The following is a 26469-nucleotide window of genomic DNA, read 5'->3' on the forward strand; positions in this document are numbered from 1 at the left end:
CAAATATCTATTGGAGCCCCCCATTTAATTCTTTGGGATATATACCAGGAGGTGGAAGTACATACCATTAGATGTTGAAGTGGGCCCCCTGAGGATGTACTATAAATTCTTGAGAGTATACTAAAACTTTGATCAGCTAGAATGCTTACAGGCAGAGGATAGTCTGGTTAATGGAGGGTTAGTTAGAATTCTCCATTTTTGTTCCAATCACTCTTGCTGAGATTCTTCACAAACGTTTTGGTTTGCTTTTTAGATGAGTTATGCAGCCTTTCCTAGGAGGACTTCTCTTTATTCTAGAGGAATTCTACAAAATGAGCACCTGGGGACTACACTAGGTACTTAATATGTTATCCTGAAAATTTAGATTAGAAGGTATCAAATATATGTATTTCCATTATAGAAAAAAAGGTAACTATAGGACTGTGAACTCTGAGTGAGTTAAACGTTCAGAGATATGGTTTCGGAAAAGATGTTCTGTAGCTCTTCTTTTTGGCAATAATTGGAGAGTAGGGCCTGCTGTCTATTAAGGCCACTCCTAGTTCATGAAAATAAAACCATGTCAACCGCAAATAAAAGAATGTTTATCTTTCTGTTCTCTATGGAGGGAGTTGGAGAGTCCAGGCTGGGAATGTGTCTTATTCATCCAAGAGGAAGAGCACATCACTGATGTGCTCTTCACTGGGAAAGGAAGCATGTGCAAATTCACCCATGTTTCACCTCACTGCAAACTGTGATTTAGGCTAGATTCTATGTTTATGCATCATGGTACCCCTGGCACTAGCCCAATGCCAGGCACTTAGTAAGTGATCAGTAACAACTCACTGAATAAATTAGCATGGCTTGGCCTTTTAAAAGACTGCCTTACAGGCTCTCAGCCTCATGAGGGGTTCAGACAGCAGTTCTCTACCAGAAGTGGGTGGAACACTTCGCTGACCAAACTGGATCCCCATTCCTCGGTGCTGCTAGTATAGACAAGCCTACTCTTTACGTGCTACTTGTATCTGTTTCTGATCCTTCCTTTAATTGCATGGGGAATTTTTTTTTTTTTAACTAGCAGGGGAAGGAGGCAAGAGAGAAAAGAATGTGTTGGCTAAGATGGTAGGAATAACCATCTTGAGTATGGTCTGGTGGATAAGGCTTGAATTCACCATCGTGGAAGAAGAGTGAAAGCAGGAGAGAACTCTTCTCCTGAGACTATTCTGTGAGATTCTGGGTGTGGACTGCAGCTTTGCAGCGCGGGTGGTGGTATGGCAGGGAGGGTCTCTATTCTCTCTTCTGTAGAGGTCCCCTGACTACTCTGGGCACACTGGAGATAGCAGTCTAGGTGGGAAATGGCACTGGGGATGTTCACTGTCCCAGTGTGGCAGGGGATCCTTCAGGCAGCTCTATGCTAGCCAGAGTGAGAGAGAAAGAAAATGTGGGCACCCGCTACCCATGGAAGCTGACTGATAGACTGTGGGCTCATGCAAGCTCCTTGTTGGGACTTCCAGAAAAAAAAGAGGGGTCTTTGAAGTTTTATACTTGAACATATGTGGAGTTCAAAGTAACAGTGTGTGTGTGTGTGTGTGTGTGTAAAATCACTAGCTGGTGATTACTACATTTGTATCTACAAACAACTAAGTCTATAACAGATACCAATTTAGGTAGTAAATGGATGAAGAAAGGGAAACCAAATCTAACATTAAAATTTACATATTTTTCAAATAAATTTATCTACAACTTGATATAAATAATGGTCCTTGTACCAAATAACACACTTGGGTTTTAATAATAACAATAGTAATAAATAATATTTAATATAATAATACATAGTACTTTCTATATGTAAGGCATGATTCTAAGCAATTTATATATATTTTTAATCTCCTCAACAGTCCTATGAGACATGAATCTTATTATCTTTGCTTTACAGAGGAGAAAACTGAAGCACAGAGAAGTTAGTAACTTGGCCAAAATCACACAGCTGGTATGTGGTAGAGTTGGAATCCAAACCCAAGAAGTTGGGCTCCAGAGTCTGAGCTTTCATATCTATCTAGATATAGATAATGACAATTGTATTGAGATAATTTATATACCATGAAATCATCCTTTTAAAGTATACAATTCAGTGGTTTAAGGTATATTCCCAGGCTAGTACAACTATCATCTCCATTTAATTTTAGAACACTTTTCCCACCGAAAAGAAACCTGGTAAGCATGAGCATTACTTCCCATTCTTCTTTTTGTCCAGTCCCTGGTAACCGTTAATCTACTTTCTGTCTCTATGGATTTGTCTATTTTGGACATTTCATGTAAATGGAATTAAAAATAGAGTCATACAATATGTCTTTTGTGTCCAATTTCTTTCACTGAGCATGATATTTTCAAGGTTCATCCATGTAGTAGTATGTATCGGTACTTAAATACTTTTAATGGCCAAATAATATCTTGCGGTGGAAATACTAAATTTTAAAAATCCATTCATTAGTTGATGGACACATGGGTTTGTTTCTACTTTTTAGCTATCATAAGTAATGGTACTATGGACCAGCATACTATAATGACTACCACAAGCTTTTAAAAACATAAAACGAGCATATATTTCACATGCAGTAAATAATGAGTTAATAGGTCTATTTCCTTTAGGATTCAAAATTGCCCTTCTAATGCCAGGCAGGCATGCCTGTATACATCTGTATCCATGGAGCTGATGAAGGATGTGGTGATCATACCAGATGACATATGTAAAAGTGCTTCCTAATACCTGAAAGCATTGCTCCAAATATTAGTAATCAATGATGTGAGCTTGGCCAATTATTTGAGAGTTATAATCAGGTACTTGAAGACAATGAGCTGGCTAATTGAGGTTTTATTGTTAAAAACATTATTTAAAAGTTTCCATGAAACTGAAGAAGAGTCAAAGAAACGAATGGATATCCCATGCTCTTGGATTGGAAGAATTAATATTGCTAAAATGACCACACTACCCAAAGCAACCTAGATTTAATGAGATCTCTATCAAATTACCCATGGCATTTTTCACAGAAATAGAACAAAGGATCCTAAGATTCATATGAAACCAAAAAAGAGTAAGAATTGCCAAAGTAATCCTGAAGAAAAAGAACAAAACAGGAGCCATAACCCTCCCAGACATCAGACAATACTAAAAAGCTACAGGAATCAAAACAGTTGGGTATGGGCACAAAAACAGACATATGGATCAATGGAACATAATACCTAGCCCAGAAATAAACCCACACACCTGCAGCTAATTAACTTTGACAAAGGAATCAAGAATATACAATGGGAAAAAGACAGTCTCTTTAGCAAGTGGTGCTGGGAAAGTTGGACAGCTGCATGTAAATCAATGAAGTTAGAACACACCCTCACACCACACATACACACACACACACACACACACACACACACACACACACACAAATATTCAAAATGGCTTAAAGGTTTAAACATAAAACTCCTAGAAGAGATCATAGGCAAAATAGTCTTTGACATAACTTGTACCAATGTTTTCTTAGGTCAGTATGCAAGGCAATAGAAAAACAAACAAACAAACAAATGGGACCTAATCAAACTTAAAGTTTTTGCACAGAGGAAACCATAACAAAATGAAAAGACAGCCAATGGAATGGGAGAAAATATTTCAAATGATGTGACTGATAAGGGCTTAAATTCCAAAATATATAAAAAGTTCATACAACTCAACAACAACAACAAAAAACAACCCAATTGAAAAATGGGGAGAAAGCCTAAATAGACATTTCTCCAAAGAAAGAATACAGATGGCCATTAGGCAAATTAAAAGATGCTCACCATCACTAATTATTAGAGAAATGCAAATCAAAAGTACAATGAGGTACCACCTCATCTTGCACAATGATGGTCAGAATGGCCATCATTAAAAAGTCTACAAATAATAAATGCTGGAGATGTTGTGGAGAAAAGGGAACCCTTCTACACTGTTGGTATGACTGCAAGTTGGTGCAACCACTATGGAAAACAGTATGGAAATTCCTCAGAAAACTAAAGTAGAATTACCACATGATCCAGCAATCTGCTCCTGGGCATATATCCAGATAAAACTAAAATTAAAAAAGATATCTGCACCCACATGTTCAGAGTAGCACTATTCACAACAGCCAAGACATGGGAACAATCTAAATGTTCATCAACAGATGAATGGATAAAGAAGATGAGGTATATATACATACATACACATACACACACACAATGGAATACTACTCAGCCATAACAAGGAACAAAATAATGCCATTTGCAGCAACAAGGATGGACCTAGAGATTATCATACTAAGTGAAGTAAATGAGACAGACAAATATACGATATCACTTATATGTGGAACCTAAAATATGACACAAATGGACCTATCTATGAAACAGAATGAGGGACATAGAGAACAGACTGGTGGTTGCCAAGGGGGAGAAGGTTGAGCAAGGGATGTGGATTGGGAGTTCAGGGTTAGCAAGTGTAAGCTTTTATATATAGAATAGATAAACAATAAATTCCTACTCTAAAGCATAGAGAATTATATTCAATATACTATGATAAACCATAATGGAAAAAATATTATAAAAGAATGTATATCTTGCTCCTTGGAAGGAAAGCTATGACAAACCTAGACAGCATATTAAAAAGCAGAGACATCACTTTGCTGACAAAGGTCTATATAGTCAAAGCTATGGTTTTTCCAGTAGTCATGTATAGATGTGAGAGTTGGATCACAAAGAAGGCTGAGTGCTGAAGAATTGATGCTTTCAAGTTGTGGTACTGGAAGACTCTTGAGGCTCCCCTGGACAGCAAGAACATCAAGCTATTCAATCCTAAAAGAAATCAAACTTGAATATTCATTGGAAGGACTGATGCTGAAGCTAAAGCTCCAATCCTTTGGCCACCTGATTCCAAGAGCTCACTCACTGGAAAAGAACCTGATGCTGGGAAAGACTGAAGGCAAAAGAAGAAGGGGGCAGCAGAGGAAGAGATGATTGGATAGCATCACTGACTCAATGGACATGAATTTGAGCAAATTCTGGGAGATAGTGGAGGCCAGAGGAACCTGGTGTGGATGCTGCAGCCCATGGGGTCACAAAGAGTCCCACACCACTTAATGACTAAACAACAACAAAAAAACTGAATCACTTTGCTATACAGCAGAAATCAACACAACATTGTAAATCAACTTTACTTCAGTAAAAAAATATTAAAACTGAAAAAAGTTTCCATGGTGTGTTAATTGGGAAACAAGAAAAGCCCCCCCTTGCATATCCACTAACAGCCACAATGGGCTCTTCTTTCATAAATGCCTCCCAGAGAGACCAGCCTCTCTGTTACCATTTTCCTCTTTCCCAGTTGTTGTTCACTGTTAATGTTTTGTTGATTATTCCTCATGAAAAGTTAAAAACACATTTAAAATTTTAATCCAGTTAGGAATGTATTTAGTTGCAAGTAACAGGAAATCTAACCGTGCCTTTAACAAAAGTCAATTTTTTTTCTCACATAGGAAGTCTGAAGGTTGCTTTGCGGTTCAAGGGTGTTGAGACTGATGTTTCTCTTCATCTATCTCTCATGTTTACAAAAAGACTGTCCAACATGAGGCATCATATCTGTATTCAAGACAGAAAGTAGGGGACTTTCCTGGTGGTCCAGTGGCTAAAACTCCATGCTCCCAAAGCAAGGGGCCCAGGTTTGATCCCTAGTCGGAGAACTAGATGCTACAAGACGAAACTAAAGATCCTGTGTGCCGCGACCAAGACCTGGCGCAGCCAAATAAATAATAATTTTAAAAAAAGACAGAAAGTTGGGGGTTGAATGGGGGTAGCGTCAAAAAAGCAGAAGCACTCTCAGAAGCCTCTAGAAGACTTTCACCTCTTGGCCACAGAGATCACCACTATGACCACCCTTCCTCATACTGCTGGCTGAGAAAAATGATAGTTTCTCCAGCCTCTAGAGTGGAGGAATGTGAAAGAAAAGGGAGTTGGAAATAGGTGTCATCAAAAGAATTTAGCCACACTCTCCTTTTAAGAGATGGTTAGGGGATCTAGACAGACAGAAGGAAGAGACCACAGTTCTGATGGAAGAGGCTGGCACATCTCCTCCTCTTTCAGCTGGTATGTCTGATGAAGTTTTCCATTTGCTTTTTCTGCTTTCAGACTTGGGATTGCATGGGAACCACTCATCTCCCCACAGACACTGGTTTGGCTTCATAATGGTTGAACGCCTGTCTGAATATTTTAGTGATGTGACCATAGAACATCGTGACATGATGAGCTTTTGAGACATTGTGACCAGAACCAATCTGGCTGGCTGAGCAATGTCTAAATCCCAGCAAGTTTGTCTGGGGATCTGAGACCAGCTTGAACTATCAGAAGGATTCTGCAAAGAGTTTTCTGAATCTGCCCCTCTTCGTTAGGATTAAGATGTTCTTGAGGACAAGGCTGAGGTCTCCCTTTCTATTGCCTCCTTTTCTGTCTTCCCTTTTCCCATGTGCTAAACAATCATGGGTGCAAAGATGGATCTCAATATACACTGGAGGGGGAAAACTCACATTTCTGGTGACTGGTCAACGATGTGTCACTTGTTATAAAATGTGCCAAGAAAGTCACTCATTTATCCAGTAAGCACTTTTAGTAATTTAAGCTGTGAACCAATTACTTCAATACAGTTTCCAGAAATAGAGTTCCATATCCTTTGAAGTGGGTTAATTGTCAACTGATATTTTATCTGTGTTCGTTCATCTGACAGACAATTAGTGAAGGCTTCCAAAGTATCAGGCACGGTGCTAGGCACAGAGGGACACGGTGAAAAGCATTTAATGCTGCCTGCCTGGACTCACAGGGAAATGGGCTAGACAGGCATGAGAGCAGCAGGCCCAGGGAACTGAGAAAGGCTGCATCAAAGCGCTGTGGGCTCACAGCAGGCGGGTGACTCATGGCCCAGGGGAGTTGCGGGGTTGTGCAATTAGATTGGCTGCCAGAGAGTCCTCTTCCACAGACATTCCAAGCTGACTGCTGGCTTGGTTCCACCAAGGGGATGGGGGGACGTGACCCTGTCTGGCTTCCCCCCCTAGTTGGGTTCACTAGAGAGAGAATGCTTCTCCCTGGAGACCAGCTTCACACATGCACTGAATTGGCTCCTTTAAGAAATAGGACAAAAAAAAAAAACATTAAGGGGAGGAAGGATGAGGTTCGGGGAGCTGGAAGACCAGGTGCCTTCTGAATGGGTGGGGGCCTTGAACCATGTCCATTCCCCAAAGCCTAGCACACACACCTTTGCTTTTTTTCAGAGGGGATGCATGAGGTGTGGGAGGATATTTGGGAAAGGCTGTCTCTATAACATGGCTCACTGCATGAGACAGTCTGAGAGCAGGGCAAATGCTACATAACCTCTTCACAAAAATGTCAGTTAAGGGAAAAAAATAATACATTTTTGGAGGCATCTTACTCCCTCATTTAAAGGAAAAATGGCTTCATGGAGTCGGGGGTGAAGCATGTGGTGTGTATATTCCTGAGCTTAGATGACCCACTGATAGGAATAGAGGATGGCACTGGAAAAAATGACACTCTTTTGTAGCCTCCAAGGATTAACATCAGGGGTATTTGAGACTTAGCAGCAAAAAGGCAGCCTTGTGATCTTTTATTGTAAAATAAGATTGGAGGACACAGCACAAAGCTGCAGGAGGCAGTGGGCAGCGAGGAGTGGGTGACTCTGAGACTGCAGGCCTAGGGGACCCATCACACACAGAGACTAATGCCTGTACTGGAAGAGCAAGTAGAGTGAGCCCAGATGGTCAGAGGAGCTTTCCCAAACTGGCTGCACTTAAAGTCCTTCCTTCTAATACAATTTGGACTTGCTCTCCTTGAATTTGACTATGCATTAACATAACAGATTTGGTAAATCTGGAAGTGGGCAGGCACATATGTAATCCCTGGTAATTCTTTATTCAAGAATCTCACCGAACATTTCACATAGGGCCTCATTGATGCCTTCTGCTTGAGTCTCTGCCCATTCTAGACATCACTCACGCCTATTTCATAGATGCAGAAGGTGAGGGAGAGGGAGCCGAGTGTCTTCATAGAGCCTTGATCATGCAACAGAACCAAGAGCTCCAAGTCTTGGCGGCCGGTTCTTGGCTCGGCAACAGCACTGAGCTCCCTTTTCTTCTTCTGGGAATAATGGCGAACACTTTGGCTTCAGACATTGACTTTACAGGGCTGATGAAAAAAATTATCATTTGTTGAGAAGGTAGTGAAAGGCCGACTTCTTGGCCCCTTGGTCAAGGCAACTTACTTGCAAGTGCTTTAAAGGAAGTTGATGGAATCCAGATGCTCCCATTTTTGTCTCAAATGCAGTAGTGGCTCATCCACAAGTCACACACACACACACACAAACCAAAACCTGTGGCTATACTGAATTCCTTGTTTCTTTGATTGTGTTGATCCTTCTTTAAAATGCTTATTGAATTTACTGGCTAATTTAATTAAAAGAGTTAAAAGAGTACAACCTCTCCTGTGGAAGAATTGTGTCCATGCCTTTCCTGTGACTATCTTAAGCGACATATAATGCACAGGGCTGGGTTGGGGGTGGGTGGTCAAGCAAGTTAAAATAATTCTTTCCTAAGGCATAAACTTGTCCCCCTCAAGTGACCCCTGAAGTCACTCAGTTACGTCAGACTCTCTGTGACCCCATGAATTGTAACCCACCAAGCTCTCTGTCCATGGAATTTTCCAGGCAAGAATACTGGAGTGGATTGCCATTCCCTTCTCCAGGAGATCTACTCAACCCAGGGATCAAACCCAGGTCTCCTGCACTACAGGCAGATTCCTTACTGGCTGAGCTACCAGGGAAGCCTAGGCACCTCAAAGCTCTCTGACAGGGGATACCATTGGAAAGTGACAAGGTGAGTTGTGGAATTTTTAGATAAAGCTGGGGTGGGGGCTGCCTGATTCATGCTGAACTGCTCACACCCCAAATGTGTATTACATGGAAGAACTAGAAACAGGCCTAAGACACAGTGGGAACCACTTTCAGTCAATTAAACCTAGCAATAAGCTGAGATTTTTAATTTTTTAAAATTAGAATCAGAATTTAAGCTGTACGAAGCTACAATTCTGTCTCATGGAATTTGTTCCTTGTCTATTAATAACAACTAATGTTTTTGAACAGTATTTTGTACCAGACTTAGGGCTCAACTTTTGTACACATTATGTCACTCAATCCTTAAAACAAGCACATAAAGTAGGCAGTCATTATAATTTATCTTTCACAGAGGAAGGAATGGGGAGATTTTAAGGAATCCAGCAGGATTGGAACCTTCATCTGCCTGACTCCAGAAACCACACTCCTACCTAGTTCTCTGCTGCGTCAGTATTTATTACTTGCCTGCCGTGAACAAGACACTTCTCTTGTGTTTACATCTGTACTAGCCATCCAAGAGGGCCTCGAAGGTGGCGGTCTTGGTTTCTGTCTTGGGCTACATGACAAAAAGCCAAGAATTTCATTAGCCGAGGTGTACCACACAGACCCTGAATGAAGACATTTCTGCTGAGGATGGAGCAGAAGACTGATTTCTGGAGGATCTTTGGAAAAAAGGAACAGAGGGTCTCAATCTGAGAAACTGTATGAGTACTTTAGGCTTGGAGATTAGGAGTTAGGAATTCGAGAGGAAAGGGCCTCGGGCAAAAACAATAAAACTCGATTTTAGTTTGACATGGTGGCAACTTGCCTTAAAAGAGAAAGGAGGAGCTGGGAGAGAGATGGCAGGGAATAGAGGGAAGATAGTGTTTCAGGTTTCTTTTCTTTTTTTTTTTAAAGACATTCCCTTGAGTCTGCTACAGTTAAAAGTGAAGGGATAGAGGGGGTCAGACAGAAACAAAGTGCAGAGGGAAAATTGAAGGGAGCTGGGAGAACAGAAGGTAAAAGATCACAGGAGAGGTAAGAAGAAAGCCAGAGGTAGCACAAAGCCCCAGGGAAGGAGCGTGGCAGTGGAGGAGGCTAGTTTAATCAGCTTTGCCTAGGGCAGCCCAGTGAAATAAAGGATGTGGGGGCGGAGGAGAGCAGGTCCTGGAGAGGCCAGGGTCAACAGTGGTCTCAGCAACAGCTATCCGGGGGCCAGGGGACAAAGGTGGGGAGACAATGGGAGGAGCCCAGCTGCAAGAATGAAGAAACAAAGACCAACCAGGAAAATGAAGAAGGGACTGAGGCAGGAGAGTTGCCATCTCCCTAAGGGGCTATTCGGGAGCTGCAAGTTGCTGGCTGCTGGCAGGAGCGCAACGCTAAGGCATAAATGACCACGGGAAGCAGGGGAAAGTTTGGGGTAAGCATAAAGTGAATATTTAGATGCGTCTTGGAGAATTAAGCTCACCGTGGCTATAACCTATAAACACATTTGCCCCAGGCATGTACAGCTTTGTTCCATTTGGCTAGCTTAGTGCTGACCACAAAGACACCAGATCTGGTTATTAAAGTGGCTGAAACACCAGTGCATTTCTGCCTCAACCTGTCTGTGACTTTGCTTTCTGAGGGAGGAAGCATGGGGCTGGGAGGAGGCACTTGAGCAACAGGTATGGATGAAAGGGAAAAAAAATAAATGTTACAAGAAATGACTCTCTTTATAGAACAGAAATTTTTTTCTTTTTTTTTTTTTTTTCAGAGGAGAGGGCCCAGTGAACTTCATTTTGGAGCAGAGTGGAGTCAAGGGGAGGGTGTGGGTTCTGGGTCAGATGGGCTAGAGGTTAAAACCTGGTCCTGCCACTTTTGAATTGCACCTGGGCAAGGTATGCCCTTTCCTGGGCCTCATCCGTACAAAACCACCCCTGACAGGGCATCATGGATAGATATTGTGCAGAGAGTAAGCACCTGGAGATGGGTGGGCAAGTCAGCCACAGGAATGATGGGGGCAGAACTGTCTGGAAGGACCCAGAGAGACAACTTCCTAGGGCTAGATTTTGTTACATTGCTGAGTGATGAAACATCTAATTTGGGAGCCACCCTCCTTTCCATATGACATTGCGCTGCACTCCACAGGCCTACAAAGCCCTATACTTGCCCAGCTTCAGGAATGAATTCTCAGAATTTATGTTAGCACTTGAAACTGAGCAGGGCCCTGCAGGGCTCCTGGGCATGGAAACCTTTCTGTGTCCCCCATTTCTTTTTTTGTAGGGAATAGGCCTCAGCCTCCATGACCTTCCCTGAGTTCCACAGGGCAGGTTCAAACAGTTGCTAATGAGGGAAGGGAAGGGATACAGAGACAAGGGAGCAGCAGTCAGGAAACAATAGTGCAGGCTTGGGGCAGAGTCCTGTTTTGCCTCAAGGGATAAATGTACCAATATCTTCAAACTTTTCTGCAGAATTAAAACCCCAACAAGTGGAAGATGTTAACTATTTGATGAAGCTGAAGCTCCAATACTTTGGCCACCTGATGAGAAGAGCCCACTCATTGGAAAAGACCCTGATGCTGGGAAAGATTGAAGGTGGGAGGAGAAGGGGACCACAGAGAATGAGACAGTTGGATGGCATCAAGGACTTGGTGGACATGAGTTTGAGCAAACTTCAGGAGACGGAGGAGGACAGGGAAGCCTGGCGTGCTGCAGTCCATGGGGTCGGAAGAGTCAGACACGACTGAGCGACTGAACAACAACAGCTACTACTACTCCTTGTTGAAGCACTCTTTAGTCCAGAGAGAAGGTCACAGTTTGAAAACCTCAAGAACCACAGAAACTCATCAGTAGACCATCTAAAGCCAGATTAAAGGACTGCAGGTCCTGCACATAACTTGATCGTTATCGGCAACCCCACCCTTGAACCATGCTCATCATAAGACTCCTCACCAAATCCCCTGGGTTGGGACACACAACTTGTTCTTTCTAAAAAATTCTTTATTGAATTTGTTATAATATTGCTTTTATTTTTTTTTCATATTCTAGTTTTTTGACCATGAGGCATGTGGAATCTTAGCTCCCTGACCAGGGATTGAACCCTCACCCCCTGCATTGGAAGATGAAGCCTTAACCACTGGTCCACCACCCAAGTCCCTGGGACACACAATTTTGATGGCTTGAACCTGTTCTGTTCCCCTTTGACTGGCAAAGCAGTAACTCTATTCTTTTTCACTTCACTCAGAATTCTGTCTCTGAGATTTGATTCAGCACTCGTGCACTGAGGCAGAGTCTCTGGCATCACACAGTTTTTTTTTAACCCAGGGAAACAGAGCCCATCTACAAACTGATCTTGGCAAAGCCATTTGAAGGCAGAGACACTTCAGGTTTGTAAGGTACACATAGACATACAGGTATCTGTACAGACACAGAGATCTCACAATTTCCTGTGAGAGTTGAAAAGGCCTCCTTTTTCCCCTTCCACTCATAGGGATTTGATGAAAGTTCCTGAGAGCCCAGCTAGATCATTTACATCTCAAAGGCACCAGAAGAGAAACACCCATTCCTTCTAGAAAGCTAAATTCCTCTATGTAATAAAAACCAGTTTCACAATGTCAAGAGTCCCATCTTGGACATTTTCAGGGATTTCTTTTCCGTTTCTAGAGAGCCAATTCAGTTTAAACAAATAACAGTAATAGACAATAATACATATTCATTCACTCATATTCATATGCTTCACTTTCAGAGGAACAAGAATCAGCATTTAAGTTAACCCTCGCCTCAGCAGTTAGCCCCTGTGGTCTTTCTTTACAGAAACCCCAGCGGCCAGCCCAGAGCTGTGGCCAACAACAGCCTTAGGGTTTTCTACAAGTTCTCTGAACTCTCTTGGCGCATCTACCCCAGGTTCCTGCATACTAGTGTACGGCCATGCGGGATTTCCCCACAACTTTTTGGATCACCCCAGAACCTTTGTGCCCCATACGCAAGTGAACGGCCACCCCAGGATCACCCCTGCAACTTTCAGGCCCCACATGTTAGTGCACGGTCCCCTGCAACTTCCCATCCCCCATCCTTATTTCCCAACATGTGAGTGCTCACTGGAGTTTCCTCAGTCTCCTAGCTGTTCTGCTAGTTGTCGGTCGGGCTTCACCCCACAAGCCTACAAGCCCTGTGCTTGCCCAGCTTCAAGACCAAAGAAAGGGCCCAGAGTTGGTGACAGAGCCATCAGTGGTTCAATGAGTGGGGGACTTACACGTCTGAACCAGGTCCTAGAGTGACACCCCAAAGTGTGCGGCAGATGACGGGCAGGCCAGAGTGGCAGTCTCTGCTCCCTGGAGGAAGGGGAGGGTCCAGGGGGAATTGACATCAGGTGGGCTCATCAGTTACCAGGGAAACCAGCAGAGAGCCATGCCCTTCACCACCACACTGGTAACAGGTGGAGATGTTTTGATCTAAAGGTTACAGCAATTACTGGCCGGGGTAGGGGCAGCTATTTAGGAAGGTCTGTTCTGTGAATAAGGGTCAGGTGAAGCAGGTACTGGTGGAGCAGGTGATGGACAGACAGCAAGAGGACAGCCATGCTGGGTGGCTTGACCATACAGAGACCATGGAGGACAAATCACATCTAGCTTCAAAATAATAAGCTCCAAATTTTAGGAGTTGGAAGTATTGGAGATTATGTGATAATAACATGAGGATCAACTTTTTTTAAAAAATAAGCTTATCGTGGTATATTTATTAAATATTAGAATTATTTCTTTCTGTCTATCTATGTATCTATCTATCTGGCCATGCCCAGAGGCTGTTTGCAAACTGAGAAATTCCCATCACTACTTTTTATACATGCAAGTCTGAGCTTATGAAGTGCAAGGAAAGTTAATTTTATAACTGCCTTTAGTGCCACATTCAGACAGTGAAAACGGCCCTTTAAAAAAAACTTTAGGTAAATATTTGAAATATTCTAAAACTGACATTCTGAATGATATTCTGATACCACTTCAATAATGTTTTATAAAATTCAGAGGAAAAATAGAATTAAGTAAATTTGAACTTTCCCTTTTCCGAGGCAGTTAAAGGCCGTACTATTTGCATATTCTAATATGGGATCACCATAGCTCAAGGTACAAAGCTTCAAAAGAGACTGTCCCTAGCAGGCCAACAGAGCAGGAGCCATTAACCTTTGGCCTTTCTGTATAAGACAAAAATCTGAGTCTCTTTTTTTCAAAGTGGCTTCCAGGTAACCACTCAGCACAGCCCATGCTTTCCAGAATTGTCTTTGGAAGCACAATTAAAAGGTTTAAAAAGCAGAAACACAAGCCCCATCCTATTTACACATTTAAAGTAAAGGTCATTCTCAGAAACTGGGCTTCCCAGATTTCTCCCCTTGAAATCCCTTAAGATATGTAATACCAACATAAAGGGAATCACAAATCCAGTTTTCAGAAAATGGCATTAAATATAGATTTAAACTTTGACCTTTAGTCCCAAGTGAGAGGACAAAAAATTCTCTTTACAGTGAAGGGCTTGTTGCTACTAAGCTTCAATGAGTAGGGGAGAACCTGCCTGGTAGTAGCCAGGATTAAGCAGCACCAATCGATTTACCTCCAATGCAGGTATGCTGCAAATCCGCTGGGTCGAGATATAGTGCGTGATTGGGCCAGGCTCATCTATATTCTAGAGTCTGTAGAAGCAGCTTCTGGGAAACAGGGTCTTCTTGGCTTGGGGAATAGACGTTTCCACGGCAATATCTGAGATGCATTCAGAGTGAGCAGGAGTAAGAGATGGAATACACAGGGTCTCCTACTCCACATCAGGGTCCTCAGCAATAGTGGGAAATCTGTGGGCAGCACAATGACAGAGGGGGGAGACAGGGAAATCACGGAGACCCAGAGCATTCATATCTTTACACCCCTTATTACTCTGAGAGCTCCGCAGGTGCTGATCAGGACCCCAGGCAGATGACCCACTCTGCAGCTCACCTGTCTGCTACATCCTTGACAGGTCGATATTGGGGTACAGGTCAGGGAGGAGGTAGATGATGCACAATGGGAAATGGAGCTTATCAGAGAAATGACTATTGGTTCTGTGCAAATCCAGAGCCAGAAGAAGAAATTCTGTGTGGAATTTATTAGATTGATTAGGGAAGTAAGGCAATTAACAGGAAAGAGCACTGGCCTGGGAGGCAGTTTGTTTTGCCCTTAACTAGCTGGATGAGTTCGAGACTACGCATTTGTTTGTCTCTGTCACTACAAGTGACCTTTAGTTCAAACCCGATCTTGCTGATTTTACCTCAGTTCTCAGTTCACACTTGGGACCTCAGCAAAATGTTTATTGACTGGATACACGAGGGCAAGAAGAAAATTATTTGTTGGGAGGGACCCATTACTTGTCCAGCCCAAATTGTTCACTTGAAAGATAAAGAAATAAAAGTCTGGTTAGTCAGTTAGTGTTAGTTGCTCAGTCATGTCCAACTCTTAGTGACCCTGACTAGCCCACCCAGCTCTTCTGTCCATGGAATTCCAGCAAGAATCCCAGAGTGGGTAGTCATTCCCTTCTCCAGGGGCTCTTTCTGACCCAGGGATTGAACTCTGGTCTCCTGCATTGGCAGGCAGATTCTTTACCACCTGAGCCACCAGGGAAGCCCAGAGAGGTGAAATAACATGATTGAGGTCCCACTACTAGTTGGTTGCAGAAATAATAATTTAAAAAAGGATGACAATGATGATGATGATAATCAACATAATCAAGTGCTTGGATTGTGTAACCTCAGTGTTGGTGATTTCTTAGTTGGTTCTTAGCTTCCTGCACACTCTTTTATTTTCTCCTCTGTATCCAAGATTCAGAAGCCTGAAAATTACATTTCCCAGACTTCCTTGCTAGCTTGGGTTAGGTTCTATCATGGGGAAGCACTCACAGAGACTTGGGAGAAGTCATTATATCAATATTGTAACTAGTTACTTGTCTGGTTCAGGTGACCACAGGCTGCTGTGCCTGGTTGGTGAGCAGCAGCACCCTCGGGTTTATTGGGGTGCTGCAGTGTCTGCAAGGGCCCAGACTTCCGCTTCCTCATTGCAGCAGCAGTGGTGGCTCCAGCAGAAGGGGTAGTGGTGGCCTCATGAGATAGTGTTTGTAAGCAAGGGTAACCCCCTCTCCTCTTTTGCTCCTCCTGTCTCAAAGGGTAGGGTCTTCTGCAGTTACTAACCTCTCTCTGGGTAACACTGTCTCCCTAGTTTTGCTCAAACAGCCCACCCCAAACCCCAGTAATCTCTGGTATTAAATCTCCCCTGATGAACCATTGAAAGTGCTTCATATGGATTCTCTCATTGAATTCTCATAGAAACATAGGAGATGTGAGCTATTATAATAGAACTATGCTCCTATTTTACAGGTGAGAAAACTGAGGTTGAGAGACACTAAGTGACTGGCCCAGGATCACACAGCAAGGTGGGGGCAAAGCAGGGACATAAAACAGGGCTACTCAATGCCTACAATTCCTATATTTAACTCTACACCTCAAGAGCAAGCCTGCTCCTCTGTCAGATTATTATATTGAGGTGGTTTAGAGACTCACCTGGGCTTCCCAGGTTGCTAGTGGTAAACAGCCCACCTGCCAATGCAGGAGACATAGGAGAGGTGGGTTTGATCCCTGGGTCAGGAAGATCCCCTGGAGGAGGGCATGGTAACCCACTCCAGTATTCTTGCCTGGAGAATCCCATGGACAGAGGAGCCTGGCAGGCTACAGTCTATAGGCTCGCAGAATCGGGCATGACTGAAGCGACTTGGCACACACACATGCACAGAGGCTCACAGGGTTGGGATCTTCCTCCCCTGTGCTCTGTGGGACTGATTTTAGTGGGCTGTCTTCTTTAAATGCTCTTTCTCCAGGACCCTTGTTTTCTTACCTCTTGACTTGAGCCTGATGAATTCATTTCCTCCATTAAAAGCTTTATAGGGATGGTATATCTTTTAGCAGTAGAGCAGCTAAGGGCCTGGCTCTGTTGGCGGGAAAGCAGGGAGGTTAACTTGAGTGAGGGTTTGAGAGAAGAGGAGGGGGTGGGATGAACAGACTCAGGGTTAATACACGGGCCCCTTCTCTGCCAGGCCAACACTGAGGGCCTGGCTGGGGGTGGGGCTGAACTGGGGACTGAAGACTGAAGGAGGAGTTTCCATAAATGGCTTAGAATGGTGCCTGGCTTACCATGAAAGCGAAAGTAGCTCAGCCGTGTCCGATTCTTTGTAACCCCATGGACTATACAGTCCATGGAATTCTCCAGGCCAGAATACTGGAGTGGGTAGCCTTTCCCTTCTCCAGGGGATCTTCCCAATCCAGGGATCGAACCCAGGTCTCCCACACTGCAAGCAGATTCTTTACCAGCTGAGCCACAAGGGAAGCCCAAGAATACTGGAGTGGGTAGCCTATCCCTTCTCCAGCAGATCTTCCCAACCCAGGAATCGAACCGGGGTCTCCTACATGGCAGGCAGATTCTTTACCAACTGAGCTATCAGGGAAGCCCAGTTTACCATGAGCACTCAACAAATGTTAGCTTAAAAAAAGGCAACCAGGTATAAGGCACTGCAAGAGACACTAAGACAAACATAAAAGGCAGCCCAGCCAAAGGGGACATTCCACCAGGAGAGGCTGAGACTCGTACTCATGCAGCTGGGAGGAAAGGGCTGGGAAGCCAGCACAGGCATGCTGTCAGTGTCCCAGGGAAGGGCAGGGGTCCTGGCAGGCTCTAGGTTTTGAGCAGGCTCTTAAAGTGGGGTAGGTGTGAAGAGATGGAAACAGGGGAGGGAAATACCTTTTCCCTGAGAAAAGAAACTGTAATCAGAATTATCTCCTGTTGAAGTCTAAACTCTCCAGACAATATTTATGCAGCTCTCCCATCTCCCCTGTAGATGCCTGAGGGTAGTTCCGATGCTGTTCAGGGTTGAAGTGTTCTCTTCAGGAGATGAATTCAAGGCCACTTTTGGTCTTTTCCACATTCTTTCCAGTCCTTCATCTTCCTTCAAGCACTGCCCACCTCCCCTAAGACCCCCAACTCCCAGACCCCAGGACTGTCACTATAGTGACCCAGTGGGAATAGAACCCCTCCCTCCCATCAAAGCCCACCTGCCTCCCTGCCTATCTTTCAGCCCCCTGCTACTGGACCAGAGAGCTATTTTGATGAACTCACTTTCAGTAAGATGTCAATGGCTTGTTACAACTTAAAATGTTCTTCTCTCAACGAGCATTTGTGTTTTAACACTGGCCTTCAGCACTTAATTCAAAGGAGCGAGTAATGTGGAATTTCAAAGGACATGACATAGAACTTGTATCAGTTAAGAATGCATTTGGCTATAACAGAGAACCCTACTGCCCTGGCTTAAACAAGGAAAAGTGTTTATTTGTTATAGGAAAACATACACATCTCTTACACACATACACACACACACACACAAGTGTTGATTTGCCCAGGATGAAGGGGAGCAAAACATGCTATCCCAAAATATGCCACTTTGGCATGTGAATTATTTTGAGCTGAAGGCAATCAAGACCTAGAGATTCAGGAAAAACTTTTACTTCTCCCTTAACTACCTTGAAGAATTTAGATAGGGACCTGTACCAAAAAAAAAAGAAAAGGATTATTACCAGAGATAATGTTTTTATCTGAAAGGCATATCTGCACGGCATGGCAAATTTCTAATTACCAAACATCTGCTCATCTCATTGTTCTGTGAATTGTCCTCCCCCACTCTCACTTGAAACCCCTGACCCCTATCCCACTCCTTAGCTGAGGCTGGCACATAAGCTCAACTGCCTGATTTGGTCCTGAGTTCCACATCCTTGGGACTTCTGGACATATGGAATTAAATTTTTTTTTCTATTAATTTGTTTTTTGTCAACTTAATTATAAGACCATCCAAAGAATCTAGAAGTGAAGAAGGGAGCATTTTCTGCCCCTACAAGGGCTCGAAGGGCAACTTTGTAATGTTATCACCTACCCTCTCCCTTTCTGCGTTGTCCCTATAGTTGCCGGATGCTGCTGCTCCTTCAAGCATTACAACCACAAAGGAACGAAAGGAAGAACGTGGAAGGCAAAGGGACACAGAGTGGGACATGGATGGCTACCTCCATCCTGGGGAGGCTACCTGCATCTCGTCGGTCAGAGCTAAGTCACACGGCCAGTCACCAGCTGCAAGGGAGGTGGTAAGTGAGCTTTGAGTTTTTATTTATTTTTAAATGGTTCAGCAAAGTAACACTCAAAACCCCAAGTGAGGTTCTATTGTAGGAATGGAGAATGACTAGGGAGCTGGCAACAGCAGTGTCTGCCACAAAGCAGGCACGTGCTGGGTCTGGGGACACTTCGGGGACATCTTGGCCCACCCTCAGTCTGTGCAGAAGCTGCAGAGTCAAGTGCAGAGAAATGAAGCAAGTCTGAGCAAAACTAGACCCCACCACTCCCATCCACTCTACCTATTGCATAAACTGTCCACTCCTTACCTCTGACACAATCAGAATGGCTTCATTTTTTTTACCTCCCTCCCTTTTAAAAAAACTATTTCAACCATTTTTAAACATACAAGTCAGAGCCATTAAGTACATTGATAATGTTGTGCAATTGTCACCACTACCCCATTCTTTACTTTTCATTGCTAATCTAATGTTGGTTTGTTTAGGCATGGGGGTTCAGAGATGGGGACTGGAAATACAGGCAGTATAATTTTAACTGATTGAAAAACCAAGTATTTTTACTTTTCAAAGTGGCTAACAGTTTAGTAACATGTGTTTTCTGCCTGGAAACATATGGTTTCTTATCTGGATTATTTATCCCCTTCAATAAATGGTGCTACATGCAACTCTCTTGCACAGACAGCCAGCATCGGGGCTATGAGCTGTTCCATCTTTTATTCAAGGGCATCAATACCAATCCCCTTGTGTTTTTTACTCAGAATCTACAAATAAATTATTTCCTTTGAATGTTCCCGGGGCCATTTTGTGATTTTGGACAGATGAACATTTCTCCGGATTTCTAAATCCTCTGAATTGGGCCATAAACAGAACGAGGAACAAACATTTGGGGGAGGTAAAGGCAGCCCCCAGTTCACAAACAACCTTCCACTCTTGGAAAAATTCCCACCGAGTCTCACAGGCAAAAAATCGAGTCCTGTTACTTCAGTAGACTGTGGAACTCTAGAGGGAGCCAACTGGTGCAATTTCCATCTCTTGAAACATTTAAAATGTATCTGATCAAAGGAGGAGAAAATTAACCACAGTGTAGGAAGCTGGCAGGGGGACGGACAAGATGACCTAATTTGCCTTTCCCATTACTAATTTCAGTAGGCGTCTTCTCTGGGAATTCCACACTGAAATTCCAAGGCAAGTCCACCTCCATGGGTTTCTGATGGCTGCAAGCATGACAATCAGGACTTGTGGTATTTGAAGCCTCTGCTGTTGCATCCTTTGGGGTTAAGCATGGAGCTAAATTCTCCTCAGATGGATACACTGGGCCCCATTCTTATCTACATAATAACTATGGAGAAATTTTCCCTTTGGGTTTCAAAGGACGTGAGCTTGGTCTATCAAAGTTGGGGCTGTGCAATGAATTTATTACTAGCTGAAATAAAAATCAACACAAATATGTCTTTGCCTTAAAAAAAAACCCACACCACTTAGTTGCTTTACCAACCTCTGGATTCAATTAATTTTTAACATGGAAGTAAAGTTCCCCTTTTCTTTTTTTTTCTCCTTTCAAGCCAGACATTTATTTTTAACAAGGGATGAAATCATCTGAGAACAAAACGGGACATCTGTTACTTTATATCTGTTTATTTTAAGTACTTAAATCTGAGTTTGATTTCACACAATTTTGACATCGTTGCTTCATTAATAATCCTTACGTAATTGTGACCTCGGAGTGCGCCCCGCGATTGCAGCATTCACTTCCCATTAGGGCAGAGTCTGATAAGAAAGCCAGAGTCGCCCTGGGATGGGTGAGGCTTCCATGTTCAAAGCTGGTCTGAATGCTGACCTCAGCAACAACAGGAACCACCTCAAAAAGTGCAAGGAGAAGGCCTCTGAGGGGGCCAACATGGCAAGCAAGGGCCTGTGGTCTGCTGTCAATGTTGACATCGTCTCATTTTGCAGGGGTTGGGTTGTTGGATGGGCAAACAAAGACCGCATTTGTTGCAGGAGAAATAAAAGACTGAGTAAGAAATGTGTGATGAACACATGCACACACGTGCAGAACGTAGCTACCCTTCATGCCCCAGGTTGGCCAACCTGCCTTTAAAGGGCACCTGGATGCTGGCAGAATAACAGGGAGGCTGATGCAGGGATGGGCTGAGGTGGAAGTGTGAGGGTCTCACAAAGAAGCCATGGGGACCTGGCCAAAGGAATGGCCCTGTATACTTGTGGCTGAGAAGCAAGGCGTGGGGCCTAGAGATGGGTATTTAGAATAAGGGTAGTGTGATTTTTAATTGGCTCATTTATTAAGAGATTAAATTTTAATGAGCTCTATGCTAGGCTTTGGATATCCACTGGTAAATAGACAATCCTTCCCTCTCTGAAGGTTAGCAGAGCCATTTGCTATGAGAATGACTGAGGGGCCTATTTGTAACTTGGGGTGTCGCAGAACGATACTCAGAGAGGTTAAATGTAAGTTGAGACCTGAAGGATGTGAAGGAACTTGGTATGGGAAGAGAAAGGGAGAGAGAATTCAAGCTAGAGGAAACAGCCTAGCGGAAAGCACAGAGGGGAAGGAGATTGGTTTGTCAAAGAAATGGAAAGGAGGGCAATGCATCTGGAGGGTGGTGTGTTTGGAATGCAGTGAGAAAAGCAAAAGGATGGACAAGGGAAGGAGGAGGGAGAAAAGTGGAAAAGAAGATGGTAAACACTTCCAGTCTGGTGGGTTGAGGGGAGGTGTTTAGATTTGACTCCATGTACAAGGGAAGTTACTGATAGTTTTAAGCGGGCAAATGACAAGACTTGGTTTTGCTTTAAAAGGATGGTGCTGGCCATGCAGGGAATGGATTCCAGTGCACAAGAGTGGAAGTTGGGAGATTAATTTCACAGGCTGCTGTTGTGATCCAGTTAAAGGTGGCAGTGGAGGTGGTAGGAAGGGGGTGGACTAGGAAAATCCTGGGTAAGATCAGCAGGGAATGCTGATAGGTTGGCTGAGGGGCGTGGAGGAGGAGGAGGGGTGAGGGTCTCTGGCTGAGGTATCTGGGTGAATCATGGGGGTTATTTACTGACATGGAAAAGGTGGGGCAGGGCTGGGCTGGGCACCAGGTTGTGGGGGTAGGGTTGGGATGTGGAATCAAGCATTTTGTTTGGGATATGCACGCTCTTAGATGTCAAATTAGCAGTTGAACATGTGAGTCTGAAGTTCCTAAGAGAGGTCTGGCTCGGAGATAAAAATAAAGCATTGTTGGCAAGTAGATGGTTTTTAAACCAAGACAATGAATGACGTTACCTAGAGTTTGAATAAAAGTGGATAAGTGTATTGGCTAGAGACTCCCCAGAAAAGGTACTATTTACTTCATAATATTTTTTGAATTTTAAAAGTAAATTACAGGCATGCTATTCACCCCTAAATTCTTCAGACTTCAAACAAATGAGGATGTATTCCTACTTAAGTGAAATTCCAGACAAGGGCATTTATGGTCATTAACTCTGTGTCAGGTTCCTTTTCCAATGCCTGGACTTATCCATTTACATTTTTCTTTTAATCCTCACAACAAGTCTATGAATAAGGTGTGACTGGCCCATTCTACCAGCGAGGACACTACATCCCAGAGAGGGTTAGTAAACTATCCACAACCAGACAGCAGAGACCTGTGGATCCAGGATCCAGGCCCAAGTCTAACCAAGTCCAAAGCTTTCCCTCTACCCCTCCTTTACTGCGCACAAAGGCCTAGGGACCCATTTTCATGGAAGGCATGTAACTCTTCTCATGCTCTGCACCCTATCTTTGTCTTGGCCTGCTATTCTTACAGAATCATCCTCTGGTCCGAGCATTTGAGGTTTCCATTCTTTGCTGAGGTCAGAGAACTACGTTCTCCTTTGGCCAGGCTACAGTGGACCACTCCCTGAAGGCATTAGAGGCCGGAGGAATCCAGCTGCAGCCTTTATCCCAACTACCATAGGTTTGAAAATCCAGCTTTCACTCAATTCTAGGCTGCCCACAGGATGCAAGGAATGGAGGTGATGGCCTTCTCTCAGATCTTGGTAACTGAGTGGTGATGGAATGAGAGTTCTGATGCAGTGACAGGATGGAGCTGGGTGACTCACCATCTTTTTTCTGTAGTCATATCGATGCCTCATCCTCCCAGGGCTGCACTCCAGAGGAAAGCTCGGGGTTGTTCTCCTAGGAGCCCTGCTCCAGCTTTCTGCATGCCATGGCAGGGAAGCCATGGAGAGGGGGCAGGGTAAGCTTACTGACACTGCCAGTTGTACTCTCCCCTAGAGAGAGTATTCCTATCTCACTCCCACATCGTCCTTATTATAGAATTTAAATGTACAGAGGCCTCTGTCATTCAAAGGAGCATGTATGGACACAAGGGCAGGCATGAGGGGGTTTCCCATCACTTTCCAGCCCCTTACACTACCTTATTAGTTTTCTTCACACTTTTTATCTTCATCTACTGTAAATGGGTTGTTGTTGTTGTTTAACATATTTTCTCTGCTAGAATTTAAGCTGCATGAAAGCACAACCTTTGGCTCCTGATTCATCTACAGAACCTACAAGACTGCCTGACACGTAGTAGACACTTACTGCATATTTACTGAATTAACAATTGAATCAATCAATCACATAGAGTAAAAATGGTCCATAATACACTTCTGTCTAACTGTTTCCAAGAAAACTCTAAAACGCTTTCTTATTGAGCAAATCTTAACAACAAAAAGAAAAGACTGATTAAAAAAAAAGGTGGGGAAGGAAAGAGGGAAGGAAGGAAGAGAGGGAAGGTGGGAGGGAGGAAGAGAAATAGAGGCGAGAGTGAATACAGAGAACATTAGAGCACACTAGAGCAAAATGGAGACCCCAGGATGGCTTCTAAGGCCTAGGGGTGGTGGGGCGTGGGAAGGTTGCATTACTCTAAAGCCAGAAAACCTCAAGGAACTGAAGCTTTCGATTATCAACTTATTCCAGGCTGGCTTAGAGGTCTGGGGAGGACATTCAGAGGCTCCGAAATACATCGATAATCAAGAGAAAGAGAGAGTATTAAATTGAGGATGGAGAGCAATATAGTCAGGTTAATGGAAGCACTAGCAATATTAAATGAAATTGCTCCACCACTTCTTCATAAGGTGGCACTAGGGAGCCTGCTCTTTGCATAAGCGGGCGGGTCCTGGGATTTGGCAGGAAGGCGGAGGAGTTGGGGAATCAGTCATGCAGCAACCATTACAGTTCACGGGAGCCCAGCTCGCAGCCCCTCAGTGCACCTGCCTCATCTTTACCCAGGCCCACGCAGGAGCCAGGCAAATTTGGGCAGGATTTCAAGGGAGCCTGGAGCCAGGGGAACCTGCTTTAGTCCAATTAAATGAAGCAGTATCAGGTGGAAAGTAATTCTGAGTATTCACCATTATGGGGAGTTTTGTGTTTAAGCGCCTCTGCGGACCTTCTTTTAATGAAGAACTAAACTGTGGGGTCTGGAGGTGGGCAGGAAGAAGTGCTCCAAATCGCAGCGCTGATTCCCTGCTCCCCAGCAGGAAGGCAGACAAGGGCCTGCACAGTTTCCAAAAGGCTCCATCTTCCAGTTCCCTCAGGCACTCCCACAGGGCCCGGGGACTCCTCTGTGGATATGTCATTTTCCGTTCAGTAAAGATAATGGGAACCTCGCCAGGCCTGGGGGTCTAAGATCCTGTATCTGAATGATCACGGGTGGAGCCAACTCACTGAAATCTTCGGGGGTCTTCTTTCTACTTCCTGCCTTCTTTCTCCTTTCCCCTGTGTCAGTCTCCCCAGGCAGCAGCAGCCAAGGTGGTGAAGGTGAGCTAATAAGGTTTTGGAGAATCAAGACTGTTGTATAACCATGTTGGGGAAGAGCGAGCCTGCTGGCGTGGTTAATGAATGCAAGAGGAGGAGGTTGCAATTCCTGAGTTCACACAGCACAGAGAGGACGAGTTGCTTTTAAACTGTTGAAGATACTTGTTAGAGAAATCTCACTATCAGAGGACTTAGAATGAACCAAGCGCTGTGTTACATCCAGAGGGCAGGCAGAGGAGGTGGGAAATACAGAGATGTACAGACAGGGCCTGTGCCCTCCGAGGGCTCTCGATGGGGGACCCTGGAGATATTTGCAGAGTTAAAGAGACCAAGTAGAAATATGTGGAACAAAATAACCGTGTGTCATTTTACCCTCCAAACAACGTAGACCCTTATCTCAGGCCCTAAATCTTGCCTGCCCGCAACAGTCCTCTAGGCTTCTCTGAGTACACTCTCCTGCTTACCTCCCCTCCACGATGGGCCAGCAGTGGCCCCCGAGGTTAGGGGGAACAGAATGCCACAGTTACCAGTGTGATGTTGGTCAGCTTTTATTTTCACCATGTGCCACTGATGCTAAAAAGTGCCAATGACAAAACAGTCCTGTTCCCACACCCCCAACATCTTCTGTTGGTCTGAGTTAAACAATTGTTGCCATTACTGTGGCATTTTTGTTATATACATGTGTGTACACACATGGACATATACATACACATATATGCACATTTTTATTGCTTATCATTTAATAGATATATTTTTCATGGAAGCTAATCAGAAATTTTCATCCATGTAGTCTCCCATACAGGCAGATACACATTCATGTTGCTTTTGAGAGTAAATTCTTAGTTAGGGAGCCTTTGAATTCACACTGGGTGCTATTTATGTGTTCAACTCCTGTGATAGAATGTATCTCTGCATTTGAACAATAAAAGCAAAAAAGAAGAGCAATAGTAAAAGACTGCAAGTATGAAACAACAAAACTCTGTTATTTTATGTGACCTCTTAGAGAGTTTTTGTTTTGCAAAGTCGAGGCAGTGAAACAGAGTGCAAATCGTGAGGTGTAACATTTTGTTTAACACACATACATTTTAGTGTGTGCATGCTAAGTTGTAGCCCATGGATTGTAGCCCCACAGGCTCCTCTGTCCATGGAATTCTCCAGATAAGAATACTGGAGTGGGTTCCCATCCCCTCCTCCAGAATCTTCCCAACCCAGGGATTGAACCCGTGTCTCTTGCATCTCCTGCACTGGCAGGCAGGTTCTTTACCATTCTAGCACCACCTGGGTAGCCCACATTTTGGTGCATACACGAAGTATTTTGCTGACTTTAAATAATATCTTCAAAATTGAGATTTTCTTCTTTAAATTTCTAGTTTTAAAACTAAGTGAGAACTAGAAATAATTACTATGGAATACTGTATGCTAGTTCCTAAAAATTAATATTGTAGCATAGAGGAGGGGGTGAGAATGCCCTGCTTTGCATGTCAAATACACCAGTGACACCACAGCTCTCCAGAGACCCCAGAACTTGTCCCAGAAGGATTAGGGCTTGAACTCTCCCCTGAATGTCGCTTGGGTTGGTGGGGTTACCTCATTTTCATACACCAAGGCAATC

The 26469-nt window shown here is 43.8% G+C and overlaps 1 protein-coding gene across 9 annotated transcripts in view; it reads right to left on the reverse strand.

Moving 5' to 3' along the window:
- Window positions 1–26469, reverse strand: part of LOC145510005 (uncharacterized) — a 287812-nt gene that overhangs the window by 109314 nt on the left and 152029 nt on the right. For 2 of the 9 annotated variants that reach the window (XM_081499944.1, XM_081499935.1), the window contains 2 exons: window positions 16788–16880; window positions 14488–14633 (listed from right to left, as the gene is read on the reverse strand). In XM_081499944.1, coding sequence (XP_081356070.1) covers window positions 14553–14633; window positions 16788–16880 — 174 coding nt within the window. In that variant the 3' untranslated portion in view covers window positions 14488–14552. Of the gene's footprint in view, window positions 1–7929; window positions 8224–9391; window positions 9483–13138; window positions 13218–14487; window positions 14723–16787; window positions 16881–26469 lie in introns of those variants that run through there. The other 7 variants (XR_014056616.1, XR_014056608.1, XR_014056620.1 and 4 more) reach the window with 7 other exon arrangements.

This window comes from Giraffa tippelskirchi, chromosome 1, assembly GCF_054371585.1.
Source record: "Giraffa tippelskirchi isolate mGirTip1 chromosome 1, T2T-mGirTip1v1.2.pri, whole genome shotgun sequence".
Taxonomy (NCBI): Eukaryota; Metazoa; Chordata; class Mammalia; order Artiodactyla; family Giraffidae; genus Giraffa; species Giraffa tippelskirchi.